Source organism: Punica granatum, chromosome 4, assembly GCF_007655135.1.
Source record: "Punica granatum isolate Tunisia-2019 chromosome 4, ASM765513v2, whole genome shotgun sequence".
Lineage (NCBI taxonomy): Eukaryota > Viridiplantae > Streptophyta > Magnoliopsida > Myrtales > Lythraceae > Punica > Punica granatum.
In genome coordinates, this window is record NC_045130.1 from 17,072,045 (window position 1) to 17,091,551 (window position 19,507).

The following is a 19,507-nucleotide window of genomic DNA, read 5'->3' on the forward strand; positions in this document are numbered from 1 at the left end:
ATGATATGGCTGAATGATAAACTTCCAGGGGGGTATTTGCTTTTCTTTTTTCCTTGTTTTCTCTTGTTTATCTAAAACGTCGGGGACAATGTTTAGATTAGGTTTGCGGGGAAGGATATATTTTTTTGTGGATGTTTTGTGACTGTCTGCTGCTTTATTTGAGTGGTTGATACTTGCTGGTTTTGTTCTAGTTAGGTTAAGGGAGGTAGTTTAGAATTTTCTGTTTTAGATCTTTGATGTCAGCGTCTAATCCCTATCTCGACTTAATGAAAATTGAAGTGAATTGGTCCCTGTTCAATGACGAATTTAGTGATTGTATTCATATCTCATGGTTAAAGGATTTCCTAAACTTCATTTATTTTGGAGTTATTGTGTATTTACCATTTAATTTCGAAATATTTGAGTTTTGAAAATAAAAAAGAAATTATAATTGTTTTTAGCGTTATGCATACTTTGAGTAGGGATAAATCTAGTTGAAAAGATTATGAATTGATTAAATATATTGATTCACTTCTCGAGTTGACCTTGGTATGATTTTTAATTTGGGAGTCGAAGCATGTAAATATAGTGGATCAATTCCCCTTAGTAAGGTTTTTGAGCTTTCTTGCAAGATTAATACATAATTTATCGATCATATTTCTTTCATGAGGGTAAATTCATGTTTATTTCACTCTAGAACTCGCTCAATATACTTGTCGAGACTAAATTCATATGCATGTGTCACGGGCTCACTGTTTGATGCCCGTGCGGGCGTCCAGAGATACGAGCACCGAGGCTCCTCGGACCAGCCTTCCCCAGAATTAACTGGCTAACACAGATATCCAACCGATATGAAGTACAACACCCGAAGTACGTACCTGTGATAGAGCAGCTCATATTAGCCCACGTACAATGAAGGCAATCAATATACAGTCATAGGAACTCCATTATCGCACTTGGGGAGGGACTAGGAAGTTGGCCCATGACATTCTCCCCCACCCAATCCGCAAACGTCCTCGTTGCGGGCTTGTCCGTGTAGCAGTCCCAATGCCTTACGTCGCCTTCACCCCACACCACAACCCTCGTGGTGTCAGTACCTCAACAACAACACTGCCTTCACCCCACACCACGTCATAATGGTGTCAGCTCCATGACTGTTTATGCCTTCGCTGGTTGTTGTATTATGTGTCTTCCCTAGCCAGGTAACCATTGGATCGTCCCAGTGAGACACCATGACCAGCTTACCTACTGAACGAGGACTGGCGACTCTCGACACCCAAGCTTGGAGTCTCCACACTTTCCTCTCGTAGGAAAGCACTCCCCTGCCTGAGCCGAAGCGTCACGACACTTGTCGCTGGATCCTTGTCGACCCTACGTCATCATGGCTTGCTCCCACCAGGACTAGCTCTGATGCCACTTGTCACGGGCTCACTATTTGATGCCCGGGCGGGCGTCCAGAGATACGAGTACCGAGGCTCTCCGGATCAGCCCTCCCTAGAATTAACTGGCTAACATAGATATCCAACCGATATGAAGTACAACACCCGAAGTACGTACCTGTGATAGAGCAGCTCATATTAGCCCACGTACAATGAAGGCAATCAGTATACAGTCATAAGAACTCCATTATCGCACTTGGGGAGGGACTAGGAAGCTGGCCCATGACACATGCATGGAAAAGACAAAGGCAATTAGGTTGAGGTTGAGCCAAAAAGCCTACTTATTTCATTTTAGGCCCTAGTGAACCATTTTGAGCTTTATTATCATCTTATTTATTTTTCTTCGTAACCCATGGGGCTTTTAGATCATTAACTTCTTGGGGTGTGTTTTGGGTATTCATTATTGGGGTGCGTTGAATAGGTAAATTGAGTAGAGTGCGAATTTTGAGTTATTCAATTTGTAGAATTTTTCATCTTCTCCTAATCATAAAATAAAGAAAAAGAGAAAAAAAAACGAAAAAAAAGAAGTAAGTAAAATCAAGAGAAAAATGTAAAAAAAAAGAGGTAAAAATAAAGGAAGAAGAGAAGTTAAGAAAAATTAAGTAAATGCACTCGAGACTCGTGGCTAGAGTATAATAGAGGGTAATGGAATTGGGGAATGATGAGTAAGTGAAATTCATTGTACGAAGAGAGAAAAGACGAGAGTAAGTCTTTGCTTTTGAGAATGAAGAAAAGAGAGTTATTAGACCATGGGATTTGATCCCGAGATTTTCAACGACTTTCTTTCTCCTCATGTTTCAGCCAAATAGTTGGTTGAGATATCTAGCCACATTATAACCCATTAAAAAACCTTTTGATTTATATTTGCATTTGAGCTTAGTAGTGAAGATGGGATTGAAAAGCAAGTCTATGGTAGTGTATATTCATGAAATTTGAAATTGAGTGAAAATACATCACCTATACACATGAGAGTTGACTGCATATGCATTGATCGGTGACAATCTACTATATTGATATGTTAGGCTTTTTAATGAGATATCATGCAAAGACTCTGAGTTTGTTGAATAAGTTTGTTTATGAAAATTCATTTTCTTGGAAAGTTTGATTTATTTATTTCTTTTGGTGTGCATGGTTCTTACATGAAACTTTTTTACAAAGATGGTAATACATTATTTCTAAACCATGAGTCAGGTGATGAAGGAATGAGATCATAGGGCAGAGTGTAGTCACTCTTGAGAACTTTAAGGGGATTATTTACTTTGATTGACTTGAGTTTTGCTAAGGGAAGTAGTTGATTGATTATTTTTGTTTTCTTTTGTTCTTTTATTTGCTTGGGAACTAGCAAATGTTAGGTTTGGAGGTGTCTTAACTTTATGAAAATGGAATTATTCCTACTTTTTTATGGGTATAATTGGAGCTAGTTTATCGAGTTTAGACTAGTTTGAGTAGGTTTTTAGTTTAGTTTTCATTCATTTGCTTTTTGATAGGTTTCAGTGGTTTTGATTAGTTTTGCTTTGCTTTTATATGAATTGGAGTCAATTGATCGATCATTTGCAACCTCTAAGTTTTTGGTGTTTTTGGACAAGTTTAATTCAAGCTTTTGATGCAAATTGCCTATGGATAGAAATCTCATCAAGTTAGGAGTGCAGCAGTTTGGAGTCCGGATGAAGAAGATATAGTTTATCGAAGTTTGGAATGAGAAGTTGTTTTACTGAACCGAGAGCACCCAGACCGTGAAATTGAAGGCCTAGGCCATGTCAGATTAGCTCATTCCACCAGTATTCACTTGTTCCAATATTTTTAGTGGGTCCCGAGGCCATGTAAGGAAGGAAATTAGGAAAGAGGTTATGAGTTGTATTAGCGACTATTTTTGTGAGATATCTTTAGAAATTTAAGGGAGGAAATTATGGATCTTAAATAAGAAACAAGATTATAGGGTTTAAGAGAGATTCTCGGGGGATTGTTTTGAGACTTGTAGAGCAGTTGAACAGGGAAGAGACGCTCAGCACTACTGGAGAGACCTCTTGGACGTGACTTGTTCAAGCTTTGAGAGAGGATCGTGATCAAGACTCATCGGAAGCTTGTTTTTTTCATCGAATTCTCTTTCTTCTATCTTAGAATCATGCCTATTATGAACTCCGTTGGTTTTATTGTTACTATCATGAGCTAACTTTATCGTTCTAGGATAATGATGGAACCCGATATGTAGTTAGATTTCTAATACTCTTTTGAATTTATGCATCGAGAATTCCGTTTACGTATTCTATCTTGAGTTTAATGCTCGTAGTAGTCTGGCAAACTGTGGTATTGATCGATTAACCTAATTGAACTTGGAGGAGGGATTTTAGGTTTAGAATCGAGATAGGATAGCCTAAGTTCGATCTGGAGGATTCGAGTCAATTAGTGGGTAAGATAAGAATATACTTACACACCTTAGGTAGCCAATTCAAGTTAGATCGTAATGAATTAAGCTTAATCACAATTCCCGTAGGAATACAGTGGGTGGGTTAAGTTAGAAATTTTTCGGAAGATACTTAGGAAATAGTAGGGCAACTGAAGTTAGTAAACGGATTCATGATAAATAAACAATAGAGAGTATTGGGTGATCTAGTGAAGTATCGGAGGAAATTATAATCTTAGGTCTTCTCTATTGATTGAACTTCTTGTTGATTTATTTCTTGCTTTTAATTTTACTATTTAAAAATTGAATTCACAATTGATTTGACTTGCTCTCATCAAAAGTGAGTGAAAATTGTTAGTAAGGGTTTCGGTAGAAACGATCTTTACACATCATTTTACTACTCATACGCCATATGCATTTGCAGGGTGTTAAACTGTAAACAGACTACAAGATGTTTTTAATGAATATATAACCATTTCTTATTTATTAGTAAACCAAAAATATCGAACTCTCACGACAAGTAACATTCGTCCAAGTAAAATTAACTGGTCACTTAAGGCATGCTATATTGCCATTTTGATTTTTTTAATAAAAAATATTGAACATTCATATTAAGATTAGTGGGACTAAAATTCGGACTGTTTACTATCAATTAAGAGTTGATAAATTGTTTATGTATGTATTTTATCCTAAAATGCAATTATATTCAATATTAGGTTATCTCCAACAATGGGTATATCTTTTTGGTGTCTCTGGACTAAGTCTCACACCGCCACATAAGTGCCACATATATTAGAGACACCTTCCAAAAAAAATAGAGGCTTACATTTCAATGCTTGTCTCTCTTTTAGGAGAAAATTTTAAATAATTTTACCTCAAATGACATGGTGAGGAAAAACCAATAAGAATTCTTTAATGAAGAATATTATGGCAATTTATTCAAGTGATTAGCACCAAATCCCTAGTTTCATGCAATTTGATTGATACTTCCTTACGACACATGACGAGATAGGATCACCCAATAACTTTTCATCTTTTAGGGTCTCTCATGAGTGTCCATGTATCTGTTATATTAATTAAATTAATATTTAGACAAATTTTTTTTTTCCTCTCCTCCATTGTTCATTGCCCCTTCCCTTCACTGCCCCACTGCTCAAACCATCGCCACTGGCAACTTTGGGGGCCGTCGACACTACCTTCGGAGTCCTATTTCTCTTGCTTCGTCCCTCGAATCGTCCCTTCACCATCAAATCAAAATCGAATCAAACCCAAATCAAATGGAGCTAGATCGAACCCAAATCAAATTGAACCCGGAAACTGAAATCAAATCGAACGCATCCTCCCTTCACCATTAAAGCCGCCTTTCCTTTCCAAATCAGATCAAACCCATCGACGCCTCCTTTCACCCAAATCATATCGAACACGTCCTCCGTTCACCATCGAGATTTGATCTGAAGACGATGAGCGAGGGAGAGAATGGAGCTCCAGAGCTTGGCTTCTTCTTTCTTTAGTCTTTGGTGGGATCTCTAGAGGAGAAGGGGGGGAGAAGGAATCGTCAAAGGGAAGAGACCGGGGGGGGGGGGGGCAAAGACAATTGAAAAAAAAGGAAGGGGATGCCACATAGCAGTCGCTTATTAGCTTATTGGAATCTCTATGCAAAGGTGCCAACGCCTCTGTATAGGGAAGCGCACATCGTCAGAGAAACGCGTGGCTACTACTCCAGCCACGCGCGTCTCCATTGCCACATCGGCAATTGGAGACGAGCATTGAAGATCCGTTGGAGATAGCCTTAATTATTGCACAAATTATTATAATAAACTAAAAACTATTAACGATCCGTCCAACCCGCAGAGTACCACCCCCTAGTTTTCTTAAAGGGAAAAGTACAAAAACTCCCATTGTAGTTTGGGATTGGGACAAATTGCACAATGTGTTTTTGTTAAGGACAATTAGCCCCTACTTCGTTAGACATAGGGGGTTACGGTGTTAGTTTTTTTTTTTATTTTCAGTCTTCAATCTTTAGCCTTTTAACCATTTTAGTTCTAAATCTTTTTTCTTTTATCATTCCTACCATCAACTTTTCATTGTAGTCCTACAAAGAAAATCGAAAGGAAATGAAAGGTCGAGGCCACCAATTGGCGACTCCGACCCCTCCACCGAGGTTGCCAATTGGTGACCTCGACCCCTCCACCGAGGCCGTCGACGTCCTCTATGGGTATCGAGGACCTCGGTGGAGGGGTCGGGGTCGTCGATTGGCGGCCCCAATCCCGAATCAGGACGAGGAAGGAATCGTCAAAGGAAAGAGAGAGTGGGGGGCAAAGACAATCGAAAAAAAAGGAAGCCACATGGCAGCCGCTTATTAGCTTATTGGAGTCTCTATGCAAAGGCGCCAACGCCTCTCCATAGAGAAGCGCGCATCGTCAGAGAGACACGTGGCTGCTACTCCAACCACGCGTGTCTCCATTGCCACATCGGCAATTGGAGATGGGCATTGAAGATCCATTGGAGATAGCCTTAATTATTGCACAAATTATTATGACAAACTAAAAATTATTAACGATTCGTCCAATCCGCGGAGTACCGCCCCCTTGTTTTCTTCAAGAGAAAAGTACAAAAACTCCTATTGTAGTTTGGGGTCGGGACAAATTGCACAATGTATTTTGTTATGGACAATTAGCCCTTACTCCGTCAGACATGGAGGATTACGGTGTTAGTTTTTTTTTTCATTTTCAGTCATCAATCTTTAGCCATTTAATCATTTTGGTTCTAAATCTTTTTTCTTTTATCATTCTTATCATCAACTTTTTATTTTAGTCCTACAAAGAAAATCGAAAGGGAAAGAGAGGTCGAGGCCGCCGATTGCCGCCAATCGGCAATCTCGACCCTCCACCAAGGCCGTTGGCGTCCTCTGTGGGTGTCGACGACCTCGGTGGAGGGGTCAAGGCCGCCGAAACCGTCATTTCCTTTCGATTTTCTTTGTAGAACTAAAATAAAACAAAATGGAAAGTTTAGGATAGGAATTATAAAAGAAAAAAGATTTAAAACCAAAATGATTAAAAAGTTAAAGATTGAGAACTGAAAATGAAAAAAAAAATTAACGTCGTAACTCCCTATATCTAATGGAGGACACCATAGGGGGCTAATTGTTCATAACAAAAACATATGGTATAATTTGTTCCGACCTCAAATCACAATGAGATTTTTATACTAAGATTGCATATATATATTAATGGCTCATCTAATTTTTCCTTGCAAAAACATCCAAGATTTATGTCTGTGTCTCTATCAAGAATTGCTGCAAATTCCCAGTAAAAGAGAGAAACAGATCCCAACAGCCACAAAACATATGTAATCCTCTAGGAAGGAGATGACAATGGGACCCATCATATCTTCACGAAGCGGAGACTGCCACACCATCCAATCTCTGGTCTTCTCGTTGGCTCAAAACTGATAAAAAGAGGTCCAATCATTTTCCATTTTTCTGGGCAATTTATATTTTTAAGTGGAGGCTCTGCGTCTGCTAAGTTGAATTCAAAACTTTCTTGCTACGGCTGCATTAGCAATGGACAGCTGCTCACTGGGAGCTCTAACTGTCCCTGTGACGCCCTCTCCTTGTAGTGGGTTCGCCCAAAAATCCTTCCTTCACGGCCAGATTCTCCGATTGCCCAGTTCCAGGAGACACCCATTTGCGCGGAGGGTGAAGCTCCTTCAGCTCGGGAGGGCTAAGTCTTCAGGTACTCAGCAGCTTCTTGAATGCTTCCATGTCTTTAGAACTGAACAATGTCGTTCATTGCTTCTTCAGGAAGGTCCATTGCTCATCTTGTTCGACGAATATATTCTCGATCATGCTCACCGTATTGAGCATGAGTTTTGGAGTTCGGAATTCCGGAATCAGTTTTGGCTTCCGATTGTTGGTTTGGTTCTGGCGAGCTTAAATTGGAAAATGTGGGAGAAGTTTAATTGGATATACAACTAGCACTTGGTTCGGCAGTTTGATGACGATCTGCCACTCTGAGATCAAAGAGTTAAAGGCGAATCAGTACCTGTCGTAAGCTTTGATCTGCCTTAGTATAAGATCACAGAGTTAAGGCAATTCAGTAATAATTGTCCTAAGCTCAAAGGCTCTTTCAGTATGTGAACTTCAAGGAATAATTGTCAGCGAACACGTATAATCTAGCACAATTTCATTTTGGTATGGGATTCGTCCTTGCAAGGTTGCAACTTGGGTTAACTATTTCAAGTTTGAATATGTTGGTTCTCGTTTATTTTCTAGGAGGGGCCAAATATAGCTCTGTCACAATCAAAGCAGCCTTGAAGGGAGTCGATGCGAAAGAAGATGACCTTGCATTTGTTGCTGGTGCCACTGGTCGGGTTGGGTCACGGACAGTGAGGTCACCTTGTAGCTTACTACACTCTGATTCAGAATGTGAAATTATCCGTTTGCTCCTATTTTTGATATCCTTAGAAAATTCTCTTTTTTTGCTTTACTTTTCCAACAGGGAGCTCTTAAATTTAGGTTTCCGAGTTAGAGCTGGTGTCCGGAGTGCCCAGAAAGCAGAAGCTCTCATACAAGTACAAGTTTAATTGGCTTATTTGAAATTAAATTTGTAACCTCTCCTATCCTGATTACGTATTTACTTCAGAACTATTTTCATGCAGAGTGTTAAAGAAATGAAGCTTGAAGGATTACAACGTAAGAGAAATGTATATCGGAGCAGCAGTCTCCTTAATTTTTAGGTTCCATTTGTCATGGTTTGTCACACAAAAGGCATTTTCAGTCTCTAGAAGAGATCAATAGAAAATATTTTCAGTAAAGAAATTTATCATGACAGGGTATTTGCTGCATACAAGAGAAAGTATTATATTGATTGTTCTTCCTATCTGTGAAACACCGGAAAGTAACCAATGAACTTCTATGACTAGTTTAATGCCAAAATAAAAAAGGTTAGCACAATCACTTTGATAGGATATTTCTTTTGAATGTGTAGATGTAAGATATGCCCCTTTAACGAATAACAGCTGTTTTATGGTCTTTAGCCCAGCTGTAGAGAAGCTTGAACTTGTTGAGTGTGACTTGGAGAGGCCTGCTGATCAGATCGTCCCAGCCCTAGGAAATGCTTCGGTGGTCATATGTTGCATTGGGGCCAGTGAAAAGGAAGTTTTCGACGTGACTGGACCCTGCAGGATCGATTATCGGGCCACCAAGAACCTTGTCGATGCAGGTAAATAAGCCACTGGTGTACCAAAGATTTCTCTCATTTCTTCTTCCTTTCCAGGGTGTCTTGTTTTTATTGTAAATTAAGTTATTTTTAGATTGAGAATTCTGATCCTCAACTTGACAAAATTTGACATGAATCACTGGGAAAGTCTGCGGTTATCAAATCGTAAATGATCTAACTTTAAATTCTTGTTGTGGTCCAGCAACCGCTATGAAGGTTAACCACTTTATCCTGGTCTCCTCTTTGGGAACAAACAAGATTGGATTTCCCGCTGCTATTTTGAAGTAAGTTGGCCTTTTTCTCCTGCAATAAAATAATCTCTTTTATGAGGATTCCTGATTCTGCAAGTAGTTCGATACGTAACTGTTCAAATGGTTTCATTCTACCCTGTTAGTCTATTTTGGGGAGTTCTTAATTGGAAAAGGAAGGCAGAGGAAGCACTCATAGCTAGTGGTATACCGTACACTGTAAGCAGTTTTTAAAATGAACTGTCGGCTAATTTGTCTATGTACATATATATTGGATATTCTGTGTTAATTGTTCCGTGATGCTATTTCAGATAGTGAGGCCTGGTGGAATGGAGCGGCCTACCGATGCTTATAAAGAAACTCACAACATTACACTCTCAGAAGAAGACACTTTATTTGGAGGGCAAGTGTCCAATCTTCAGGTTTTGTATTTATACCACCAGGAAAATTATATTACCTTTTCGTAATTCATATTAGAAGACACACCTAGTGTTAGAGAAAGGATAGAACAATATCGTATATGCTTTTCAGGTGGCGGAATTAATGGCAGTTATGGCAAAAAACCGCAGCCTATCTTACTGTAAGGTGGTGGAAGTGATTGCAGAGACAACAGCTCCGTTACTTCCTATGGAAGAGCTCCTCGCAAAGATACCGTCTCAACGTGCTGAACCCAGGGTTTGACACTTCCCACTGTATTTCTCAGGAAGCATTTTTAAGAATAATTTTGAACTGAAAAATGAGAGCCGTTCGTTTCCTGTCAGGTGTCAGATGCTGCAGAAGTTCCTGTTTCTTCACCTTCTACTGTCGTTACTTCTGAGCCTCCGATTGTTCCCATTGTCGAGAAGGAAACTCCCGAGACCAAATCAACAGCACCAAGGCCACTTTCTCCTTATACTGCGTGAGTCAGTCTGCTTTCTTTTCTCTTTTTAATTAGACACTGAAGGACCAAAATCTAAAGGCCCCCAATTAGTGAAAGCTTATGAAGTTTTGATTGTTGCCACTATTTGTTTGCAGTTATGATGATCTAAAACCTCCCACTTCCCCATCTCCAACTCCATTGGGCGGTAAAAAGGAAGAAGCTAGAGAGATCCCAGAAGCAATTTCAGACATAGTGGCTACTACAACAGAGAAAGAGATCCCAGAAGCAGTTTCAGACAAAGTGGCTCCTACACCAGCTACCGGGGAGGCAAAAGCAGAATCGTCTGAAGCACAAAAACCGCAACCTCTTTCCCCTTATACTGCGTAAGTTCTTTCCACCAACACATCTCCTTCTAAATGGACTTAGAGAGAGAATCCTCCCAGCAGTTCAGCTTCCTATCGCTCACCCTAATTTGCGTGAGTCATTGGTTTGTCAAACTTCTACATTGTTGTTTCCAGTTTCAAGAACTCAGGAAGAGTTATTCACGAGTTCTTTCCCCAATTTTCCTTGCCATATTATGTTTTTATACTGCGTGAGTTCTTTCCATCCACACATCTCCTTCTAAATGCACTTTTAAATAATTAAGTGCAGTGACACAAATGTTCTTAGTACCTTAGTTCCATGAGGGGGCGCACCCAAATCAGTCTTTCAGCTCTCGAGTAATAGAGTTCACTATACCAGCTTAACCAGATTCTAGATGAGTCAGCATGATCTGGTCAGAGATTGTGCTCACAGCTGGTATTGCTTAGAAGTTCTAACTATATGTCTTCGGCAGTTATGCTGATCTGAGGCCACCAACCTCTCCAAGCCCTACATCCAGTGGTCCTAAACAAGAAGTGTCTAATTCCTCCACATCAGAAGAAACCATAAACCAGTCTCTTGGTGGCAATGATGTGGCAAATGTTTTAGCTTCTGGTGAAGAGTATCCTTCAAATGCTTCAGCTTCTTATCACTCACCCTACTTCGTGTCAGTCATCACTTTGTAAAACTAGCACAACATTAGTTCCGATTTCAAGAACTCAAAAAGAGTAAAGCCACGAGTTCTTTCTACAAATTTTGCGTGCCATATTACGATTTCGTCAATCTCGTGGTTTCAGGTATGACGACTTCAAGCCTCCTTGTTCACCATCCCCAAGTGCACCTTCTCCACCATCTCCTTCACCAACCTCATTGGACCCTTCAGGTAATGGTGCGGCAAAACCTTCAGCGCCGGTTGAGCCACCAAAGGATGTGGAAGATCATTCAGAGAAGAAGCCTAGTCCACTTTCTCCCTATACGATGTGCGCTTCTGATTTACATATCTTTAATTTGACAACCCCATACCCTGAAGTATAGACCAGCATAGACAAATTTGGAGCCAAGAATGTTTCTTAATGCTGTGCCCTTTGCTTTCAATGACTAGGTACGACGACTTGAAGCCTCCAACATCTCCAACACCATCTGCATAGAATCCTTGAAGCTCACTGTCATCATTCGATTATTTCAAGGCACTGCACCAAAAATCTATTTCTCATTCTCAGGATCAATTGAATTAGTTGCTTGTTTGCTTTGAGCTCATGCCGGGCAATAATGTGATTTCAGCAGAAAAATTGGGAGTGGTTCAGGATCTTATGCTGCAAGCAACTGGAACTTGGTCACCTCCAATGGAAATTCGTTGTATGTGATATTTACAGTTCAACCACATGCTCAAAACCTTCAAATTTTTTGTACAAGAGGACTCTCTTTTTGTCTGCAAATCTCTTGCTACAATGCATAATGTCAAGTTTATTCCATCGGTATCCTGAAAGCAGCTACCACGTTGAAAGGACTGCTCCGATGCCTTTATTTTCAAGGACTGGGCAAGCTCAGTTTCCATTCTCTAGAAAGTTTGAAAATGCAAAAGCATTTTAAAGTAACTATCACGAGATGACGGGCCTTATACGTACTAAATGGGAAGAGAGAGAAAAGAAAGGGAAAAGAAAGAAAGAAGGGCAGGTTTGCGGATTTCATGAGGGTGCTTGAAAAGTTTTTGAATGATTAGAAATATAAACTTGTACTTCTACGACATTTTTTATCTTTAGTCAAATAATTGATTGAGAATCTCTTCGTATATCACAACTCTTTTCGGTCGTAGAAAAGAAGGTTATACTATCGTAGAAATCATTTTGCATATTTGGAAGAGACATGTTAATTGTACTTAACGAAACTGAGTACTGTGAAGTCATGAATATTGATTGCAATTAAACAAGTCGGGCATTTTGGCCAGATATATAAAACTATTCTAGACAAACCTATCAAAAAAATTCAGTCAAAAAGGAAAAACTTCCGCTAGAGGAAGGGGTTGAAACTTCGACCTTGTGGTTAACAGCCACACGCTCTAACCAACTGAGCTACTCCAGCTTTTGCAATGTCGATGACTTATCTTATATATATAAAGAAGTTATATGCCAAGAAACACAGTTTGATGCATGAAAAACAGAAGATTATGTTTTCCGTACCAACTGCCGGTTTTCTTTTAAACTCTTCCACTTCCCGCCATCCTCAGATAATCAGAGCATATGTATCGTATTCCTCAGCAAGTAGCAAAGAACTCCGGAAAACCTCTCTCCCTCACTGGCCGCGAAGAGGATTAGTCTTGGCTGATCACGCAAGAAACATCCATCTCGATATCACGGCGTCATTGCTCTTTCCCCTATTTAGCATTATATTATTTCCACTGCCACTGATCAAAAGCATTGAGTTGAGCTACCTAGTACCTCCTCAAAATCATGGACGCTAATAACAAGGGCTGCTATGACCGTGATCCCCATAACGATGATGAGAAGCCCCCTGACCGCGGCTGGGTTGTCCCACCCAAGACCAAGAACCCCTTCGTTCAGGTGATGGTGAAGAACAGATTTCTCATATTTTCTTGATCATTTGTAATTGACTGAACTGAATCTTGATTAAACCATCTTCTCTTCTCCTTCATAGATGATCACACAAGAATCTCTCCGGGATGCACAGGTGTGGTGCTACTTTGCTTCTAATGCTGAACTAATTTGATGCGCATTTTAATTTGGGTCGGTCGGACCAAATTGTTATTGATTGTTTGACGATTGTGTTCAGCAAGAAGATTTGTGCAGAGTTATGGAACTTCTATCTGTTAAGGAGAATGAGGCCAGAACTGCGCTCGTACACTACTGGTGGGACGTCAAGAAGGTGTCTGCGGTGCTGCTCGAGAAAGGGGCGAGCAACTTGTTTGCAGAAGCAGGAGTTTCGATTCCAGAAGAAGACCAAGCTTCCAATAATACTCCCACCTTAGAACCTGTCATAAGATGCAGGATTTGTTTCATGCCCAAGAGCCACATGACGAGAATGAACTGTGGCCATTGCTTTTGCAATAAGTGTAAGAAACTCTCGTTGGTACTCACTCATCGTGTTGTCTTTCATTTTAATTTGTTCACGGATATACGGACTTGATTATCCATCTTTCACATGTGTACGTGCATAGGTTGGACTAAATATTTCACTATAAACATTCTCAATGGAAAGAGCAGGCGGATCAAGTGCATGGCACACCGATGCAACTCCATCTGCGATGAGTCCATCATCAGAAATCTCGTCGGTGAACAAGACGTCAATTTAGCTGAGAAGTTTGAGCGGTTCCTCTTCGAATCCTACATCGAAGAGAACAAGATGGTCAAATGGTGCCCCAGTATCCCACCCTGTGGGTATGCCCTTCAGATCAAGGACGAGGATGATTTGATTTGCGAGGTTGAGTGCAGGTGCGGACGCCAGTTCTGCTTTGGGTGCTTATTGGAGCCCCACTCTCCCTGCACATGCTTGATGTGGGAAATGTGGGCTAAGAGCCGAGACGAGTTGGAGACTGATAATTGGCTCAACATGAACACGAAGCGGTGCCCTGTATGCCACAAGTGTATTCAGAAGGATGGCGGGTGCAACTCCATGTACTGCCCCTGTGGGAACAAATTCAGGTGGGGACTAAATGGAAATTTTATGTCACGATTCCATTAAATTGCTATCGTTCTTGTTGCTTCGTACCAGAAAAGGACCTTGCATTGTTTTGCCGGGTTCTCTTATGAAGGAACGTGAACATATTGGAGCCAAATTTCCACAGAACCTGGAAATTGTTACTACCGACTTCTGTTTGCGCATCAGAATGATAGCTTCCGTTTATTTTTTGTTGGATCGTTTCAAGGTGACTTGAAACTTCTACAGGATCAGGGCTTCTCTACTTACATTCGGAATATCTTCTGTAAGGAGTTCTAATTAAATCCGTTGCCTCGTTGACATCAGTTGGCTCCATGCTATTGCCACGGGAAAAGAGCACACAGGAACTGCTGTTGCAAATCACAGCATCTGCTGTGGGAGGAAAGAAAATGAAGAGAGATACACGTACTGTTACGCAAGTTACATGGGACACATGGAATCGTTAAAGCTGGAAATGAAACTAAAGGATAGGATAGAAAGGAAGCTATCGACCTGGAAGGGAGCATTGGTGGAAGAACGCTTAAAGAGCGGACTCCACATGCTCTCCATTGCGAGGCGGTTCCTCTCCCACTCATATGTGCTCGCTTTCTACATGTTCTGGGACAAGTTCAGGAATGAGATGAGTAAAGAGGAGAGGAAGAGTAGGAAGAAAATTTTCGAGGACAAGCAGCAGCAGCTTGAAGATCATGTGGAGAGGCTCTCGGGGCTCTTGAACAAGCCCTTTGAGGTTTCAATGGATGATCCTTACAGCACACAGGTGAGTATCATATATCAGTCTATCGCCACAGACTCTCTCTGCAGAAACATGTGAGTATGCCTGTCACCGGAATATATAGACCTGATGACAATTATTTAGGCCTTGTTTGGTTGCAGGGCATTCGTCGAGGAAAATGTGGATGTTTCTCAGTTAAATTGCGTGGTTTTCTTGAAAAACACATCTTCTGAAGCACGAAATTCCACTTATTTTCTTATCTACTAAAGCAATGTAAGAGACAGTAAAAGATTTCTATAACCAAACAAGCCCGTCCCAAGTCCTTCATTTTTCTTCAGCCACACGTAACTCTTTAAGTGTGTACTAAGTCGGAAAGTCATGTGCAGGTACGACTTCATCAAGAATGATCTCCTTGGGTCTCTGAGATCTGGTCCCCTTCGTATAGCTCCTTACAGGTCGGAAGGACCAGTGAGGGCAATACTGCTAGGCGCTGTTACTACTGAAGATAGTCATTCTGATAATCAACATTGTTAGTCGGTTTCTAGCTGAGCCGGTAACATCTTGTTTTCTTTTCAAGAAATAGTTGGGACTACATTGGGAGAGGATCCTGGAAATAGTTTGAAGGTCGGTCTCGATTGTGGGCTTTTCAGCCGGAATTTGCTGACCGGCCAAAGCTGATCAATAAGATCCGCTAACTCAGTCTTTTCCTAGTCTTCAGGCTGTGTACCGTCCAATTTGAACAGAGGAGGTTACTCTTTTCTCCTGTTAAGATTGATCTTCTCCAGTGTTCCTCTGTGTATGATTCATCTTCTCCGTGCGAAAATCTCGACGATGTAAAATATTTCTTTGCTGGGATTCCACATACTGTTTGAAGACATTATATGAACTCTGTGGCTTGATCCGATTCAATCTCGAAATTATTTATGTGCATGATCAAACGCGTGAGTGTTCTTTGCCCTTAAACCTCCTTTTTCTAATGACTGTTTCTTGATAAATGCGCTGCATTTTGATGGAACAGTCGGGGGGGACCGAATTGAGCAAGAGAGGATTCTAAAAATTGTCCAAGGATCTCATCATAAGAATTTCAATTGGGATTCGTGGATTGGAACGAAAACCAGTCAACAGAATAGATCTGCTATAAATCATTTTAATAGTAGAAAAGGAAATTATATATTGAAATTATACCATTGAAAATTCTTAAAAATTTATAAAATATAAAGTTTTGATGTCTCGGTATGAAAGAGCTTAGAATTAAATGTGGCAGCGTGAAAAAAGCGATTTTAATTTTGATGATGTGGTAGCGTGAGCAATCAGGTAATTAAATAGAGTAACTTTCATTTAATTTCGGTTTTGTTACCCATATATATGATACCATTCAATATGTCACACTAATACATGATATCAACCAAATATATTATTAATATACCACATTAAACCAATATATATAAGAATTGTTTATGAAAGAGAACTTTCTCAATATAAATTACTAATATATTCAATATAAACTACTAATATATTTAAGATATCATGTAAAAAGTAGGTTGCGTATATTAATACTAGAAAGCTCTATTCTAATAGAACATTATCTATTGAAATTATATAATTGAAAATTCTCAAAAAAGTATAAAGTTTTGATGTGTCAACAAGAAAGGACTTAGAATTCCAAATCATGTGGCAACGGAGAAAAACGATCGATTTTGGGGAGGTGGCGGCGCGAGCAATCAGTTAATTAAATAAACTAACTTTCCTTTAATTTCAGTTTTGTTACCCGTGTATATGATACCATTTACAATATCACACTAATATATGATATGCATGATATCAACCAAATATATTATTAATAGATCACATTAAACTAATCTATCTATATCTATATCTATATCTATATCTATATGTGTATAAAATATTAAAAGCCGGATCAAAGTATAAGAAGCGTCACGTACGACGAAGGAGGCTTCTTCTTGTGTGACCCTTCATCTGACCGCCTATATCCATGTCAGGAGTGGCACAATGTTATGTTGCCACGTCGCTTCAGGAAACCGAAATTAATTGCAATCATGGGACGAAAAGATTAAAATAAGAAATCGATTAAACAGTTCATATTTTGCTGAGCGATTTACATTTTGGTTGAAGACTTGCACGAAAATATTAAATTTTCAGGAAAATATGTAATATTAATCCACCAGAATGTTTAATATAAACAGTAATGAAGATAAAAATCATTTTTATAAAGTTATATTAATAATTTTATTGATTATTGTAATCATTCTATGTTCGGCCCGTTCGTCTAGTACTTTCTCAATATCGTGTAAAAAGTATACCGCGTATGTTGATAACTTAATAGTAGAAAACTCTATTTTAATATAAAATTATATCATTGAAATTATATCATTGAAAAATCTTAAAAATTTATAAAATATAAAGTTCTGATGTGTCGGCATGAAAGAGCTTCCAATGATGTGGGAGCGTGAGAGAAAGCTATATGAGGTGAGAGTTTATTATTATTCTTCCACTTCCCGCCACACTCACATGATCAGAAAACCTCTCTCTGGCCGACCCGGAGGAAATCCTAACACTCCTCACAGTGATCACGCCGGAAACCTCTGGAGCATTGGAATCGAGCTAGCTCCTCGAAGTCATGGACTCTGATAACGGGGACGATTACAATAACGACCCTCACCCCGAGGACGAGGAGTTCCCCGAATGCAGCCAGGTCGTCCCACCCAAGACCAAGAGCCCTTCCTTCCAGGTGATTGTGAAGAATAGATTTCTCATCTTTTCTTGATCTTTCACAATGACGTGACCGAGTCTTGATAGCCATCTTTCTCTTTTCCTTACTCAGGTGATCGCGAGCGAAAGTCTTCAGGCTGTGTGGGTGCGTCGCTGATTCTAATGCTGAACTAGTTTCCTGCGTATTTTAATTTGGGTTAATTTGGGTCGATCGGACTGAATTCTAATCGATAGTTGGCCATGATTGTGTTCAGCAAGAAGATGTGCGTAGAGTTATGGAACTTCTATCTGTTAAGAAGAGTCAGGCAAGAATGGTGCTCATTCACAACCGGTGGGACCTCGAGAAGGTGTATGCAATGCTGGCCGAGAAGGGGGCGAGCAAGTTGTTTGCAGAGGCAGGAGTTTCGATTCCCAAAGAAGATCGATCTTCCCATAATAATCCCGTCGCAGAATCTAGTACAAGATACTGCAGTATTTGCATGGAATCCATGCCGGAGAATCACATGACAAGAATGGATTGTGGCCATTGCTTTTGCAATAATTGTAAGAAATTCTCTCTTCGGTATTTACTCGTTTCGTCATCTTTCATTTTGGTTTCGTTCTTCGACTTATGGATTCGATGCTTATTTACATATGCATGCGTAGGTTGGACTGAAAATTTCATCATAAGCATTCGCCATGGAAAGAGCAGACGCATCAGGTGCATGGAGCACGAATGCAACTCCATCTGCGACGACTCCATCATCAGAAGTCTCGTCAGGGAAAGAGACATCAATTTAGCGGAGAAGTTTGAGCGGTTCATTCTCGAATCCTATATCGAGGACAACAAGATGGTCAAATGGTGTCCGAGAATCCCACCCTGTGGGAATGCGATCCGGGTAGAGGACGAGGATGATATGATCTGGGAGGTCGAGTGCCCATGCGGATGCCAATTCTGCTTTGGGTGCTTATCGGAGCCCCACTCTCCCTGCACATGCTCGATGTGGGAAATGTGGGCTAAGCTCTGTGACAAGTCGGGGACTAGTAATTGGAAAAAAGAGAGCACGAAACCCTGCCCTAAGTGCCACAAGCTTACTCAGAATGATGACGGGTGCGACATCGTGGTCTGCTTCTGTGGGAAGTCATTCAGTTGGCCCCATGCTGGAGCCACGGGAAAAGAGCACGCAGGAACTGCTTTTGCAAATCGCAGCAGCGGCCCTGACAGGCAAGAAAACGAAGAGAAATCCAAGAGTGGAGGACAAGATCGTCGCCACTTCACGTAGTGTTACAAACATTACAAGGGTCACATGAACTCGTTGAAGCTGGAAATGAAGCTAAAGGAAACTATACAAAGGAAGCTATCGACCATGAACGGAACATTGGTGGAAGAAGAATTCTTGGGCTGGCTCCACACACTCTCCACTGCGAGACGGTTCCTCTCCCATTCGTACGTGCTCGCTTTCTACTTGTTTGGGGATACATTCAGGAATGAGATGAGTGAGGTGAAGAGGGAGACTTGGAAGAACCTTTACGAGTACCACCAGCGGCAGCTTGCGGGTCATTTGGAGAGGCTCTCAGGGCTCTTGACCTCTGAGGTTTCAATAGACGATCCTAACAGCAAACGGATCAGCATCATTGATCAGTCAATAATCACAGACTCTCTCTGCAGAAACTTGTGAGTACGACTGTCCCCGGAATATATTGACCCGATAAGAATCTTTTAGGCCTTGGTTTGCCACAGAGCATTCGTCGAGGAAAAAATTGGATGGTTTTCAGTTAAATTCCGTTGTTTCATTGAAAAAACGCATCTTCTGAAGCACAGAGTTCCACTTATTTCCACGTTTTCGTATTTCTACTGTAAACAAATCTGTTCCGAGTCCTCCTCTCTCCCCCGTTTCAGGAAACATTG

General features: G+C 40.4%; 3 protein-coding genes and 1 non-coding gene across 8 annotated transcripts; 3 read left to right on the forward strand and 1 right to left on the reverse strand.

The window, feature by feature from the left end:
* The first annotated feature begins 7,297 nt into the window (after positions 1-7,297).
* LOC116206148 (protein TIC 62, chloroplastic) lies at positions 7,298-11,983 on the forward strand. Of its 5 annotated transcripts, none has more exons than XM_031538927.1 (15): positions 7,382-7,553; positions 8,093-8,210; positions 8,319-8,391; positions 8,479-8,512; positions 8,862-9,041; positions 9,241-9,322; positions 9,433-9,505; positions 9,598-9,708; positions 9,818-9,961; positions 10,048-10,184; positions 10,301-10,528; positions 10,981-11,172; positions 11,303-11,485; positions 11,608-11,692; positions 11,787-11,983. In XM_031538927.1, the coding sequence occupies exons 1-14, from the start codon at positions 7,382-7,384 to the stop codon at positions 11,651-11,653; spliced, it is 1,773 nt and encodes a 590-aa protein (XP_031394787.1). In that variant the 3' UTR covers positions 11,654-11,692; positions 11,787-11,983. The 5 variants fall into 5 exon arrangements, with proteins under 5 accessions (XP_031394789.1, XP_031394791.1, XP_031394790.1 ...); XM_031538928.1 differs by having other exon boundaries at positions 11,790-11,983; XM_031538929.1 differs by having other exon boundaries at positions 7,298-7,553; positions 11,608-11,983.
* A 527-nt stretch (positions 11,984-12,510) lies between these two features.
* On the reverse strand, positions 12,511-12,584 carry TRNAN-GUU. The gene has a single exon. It is a non-coding gene; the product is annotated as a tRNA-Asn (tRNA).
* Positions 12,585-12,952: 368 nt separating this feature from the next.
* Positions 12,953-15,423, forward strand: LOC116204186 (probable E3 ubiquitin-protein ligase ARI1). Its single transcript, XM_031536256.1, has 6 exons — positions 12,953-13,063; positions 13,158-13,190; positions 13,293-13,589; positions 13,719-14,161; positions 14,484-14,984; positions 15,276-15,423. The coding sequence occupies exons 1-6, from the start codon at positions 12,953-12,955 to the stop codon at positions 15,421-15,423; spliced, it is 1,533 nt and encodes a 510-aa protein (XP_031392116.1).
* A 2,104-nt stretch (positions 15,424-17,527) lies between these two features.
* Positions 17,528-18,881, forward strand: LOC116204187 (probable E3 ubiquitin-protein ligase ARI1). The gene is made up of 4 exons (XM_031536257.1): positions 17,528-17,638; positions 17,732-17,764; positions 17,874-18,162; positions 18,265-18,881. Exons 1-4 carry the CDS (start codon positions 17,528-17,530, stop codon positions 18,879-18,881), a joined length of 1,050 nt encoding a protein of 349 aa, XP_031392117.1.
* Positions 18,882-19,507: the final 626 nt, after the last annotated feature.

Coding starts and splice junctions, on each gene's coding strand:
- LOC116206148 (XM_031538929.1), top strand. CDS start 7,382: ATGGACAGCTGCTCACTGGGAGCTCTAACTGTCCCTGTGACGCCCTCT. Junction 9,042..9,240: donor CAAGAACCTTGTCGATGCAG/GTAAATAAGCCA, acceptor GTTGTGGTCCAG/CAACCGCTATGAAGGTTAAC. Junction 9,962..10,047: donor CTCAACGTGCTGAACCCAGG/GTTTGACACTTC, acceptor GTTTCCTGTCAG/GTGTCAGATGCTGCAGAAGT.
- LOC116204186 (XM_031536256.1), top strand. CDS start 12,953: ATGGACGCTAATAACAAGGGCTGCTATGACCGTGATCCCCATAACGAT. Junction 13,191..13,292: donor AATCTCTCCGGGATGCACAG/GTGTGGTGCTAC, acceptor GATTGTGTTCAG/CAAGAAGATTTGTGCAGAGT. Junction 14,985..15,275: donor GACTCTCTCTGCAGAAACAT/GTGAGTATGCCT, acceptor AGTCATGTGCAG/GTACGACTTCATCAAGAATG.
- LOC116204187 (XM_031536257.1), top strand. CDS start 17,528: ATGGACTCTGATAACGGGGACGATTACAATAACGACCCTCACCCCGAG. Junction 17,639..17,731: donor CCAAGAGCCCTTCCTTCCAG/GTGATTGTGAAG, acceptor TTCCTTACTCAG/GTGATCGCGAGCGAAAGTCT. Junction 18,163..18,264: donor CCATTGCTTTTGCAATAATT/GTAAGAAATTCT, acceptor ATGCATGCGTAG/GTTGGACTGAAAATTTCATC.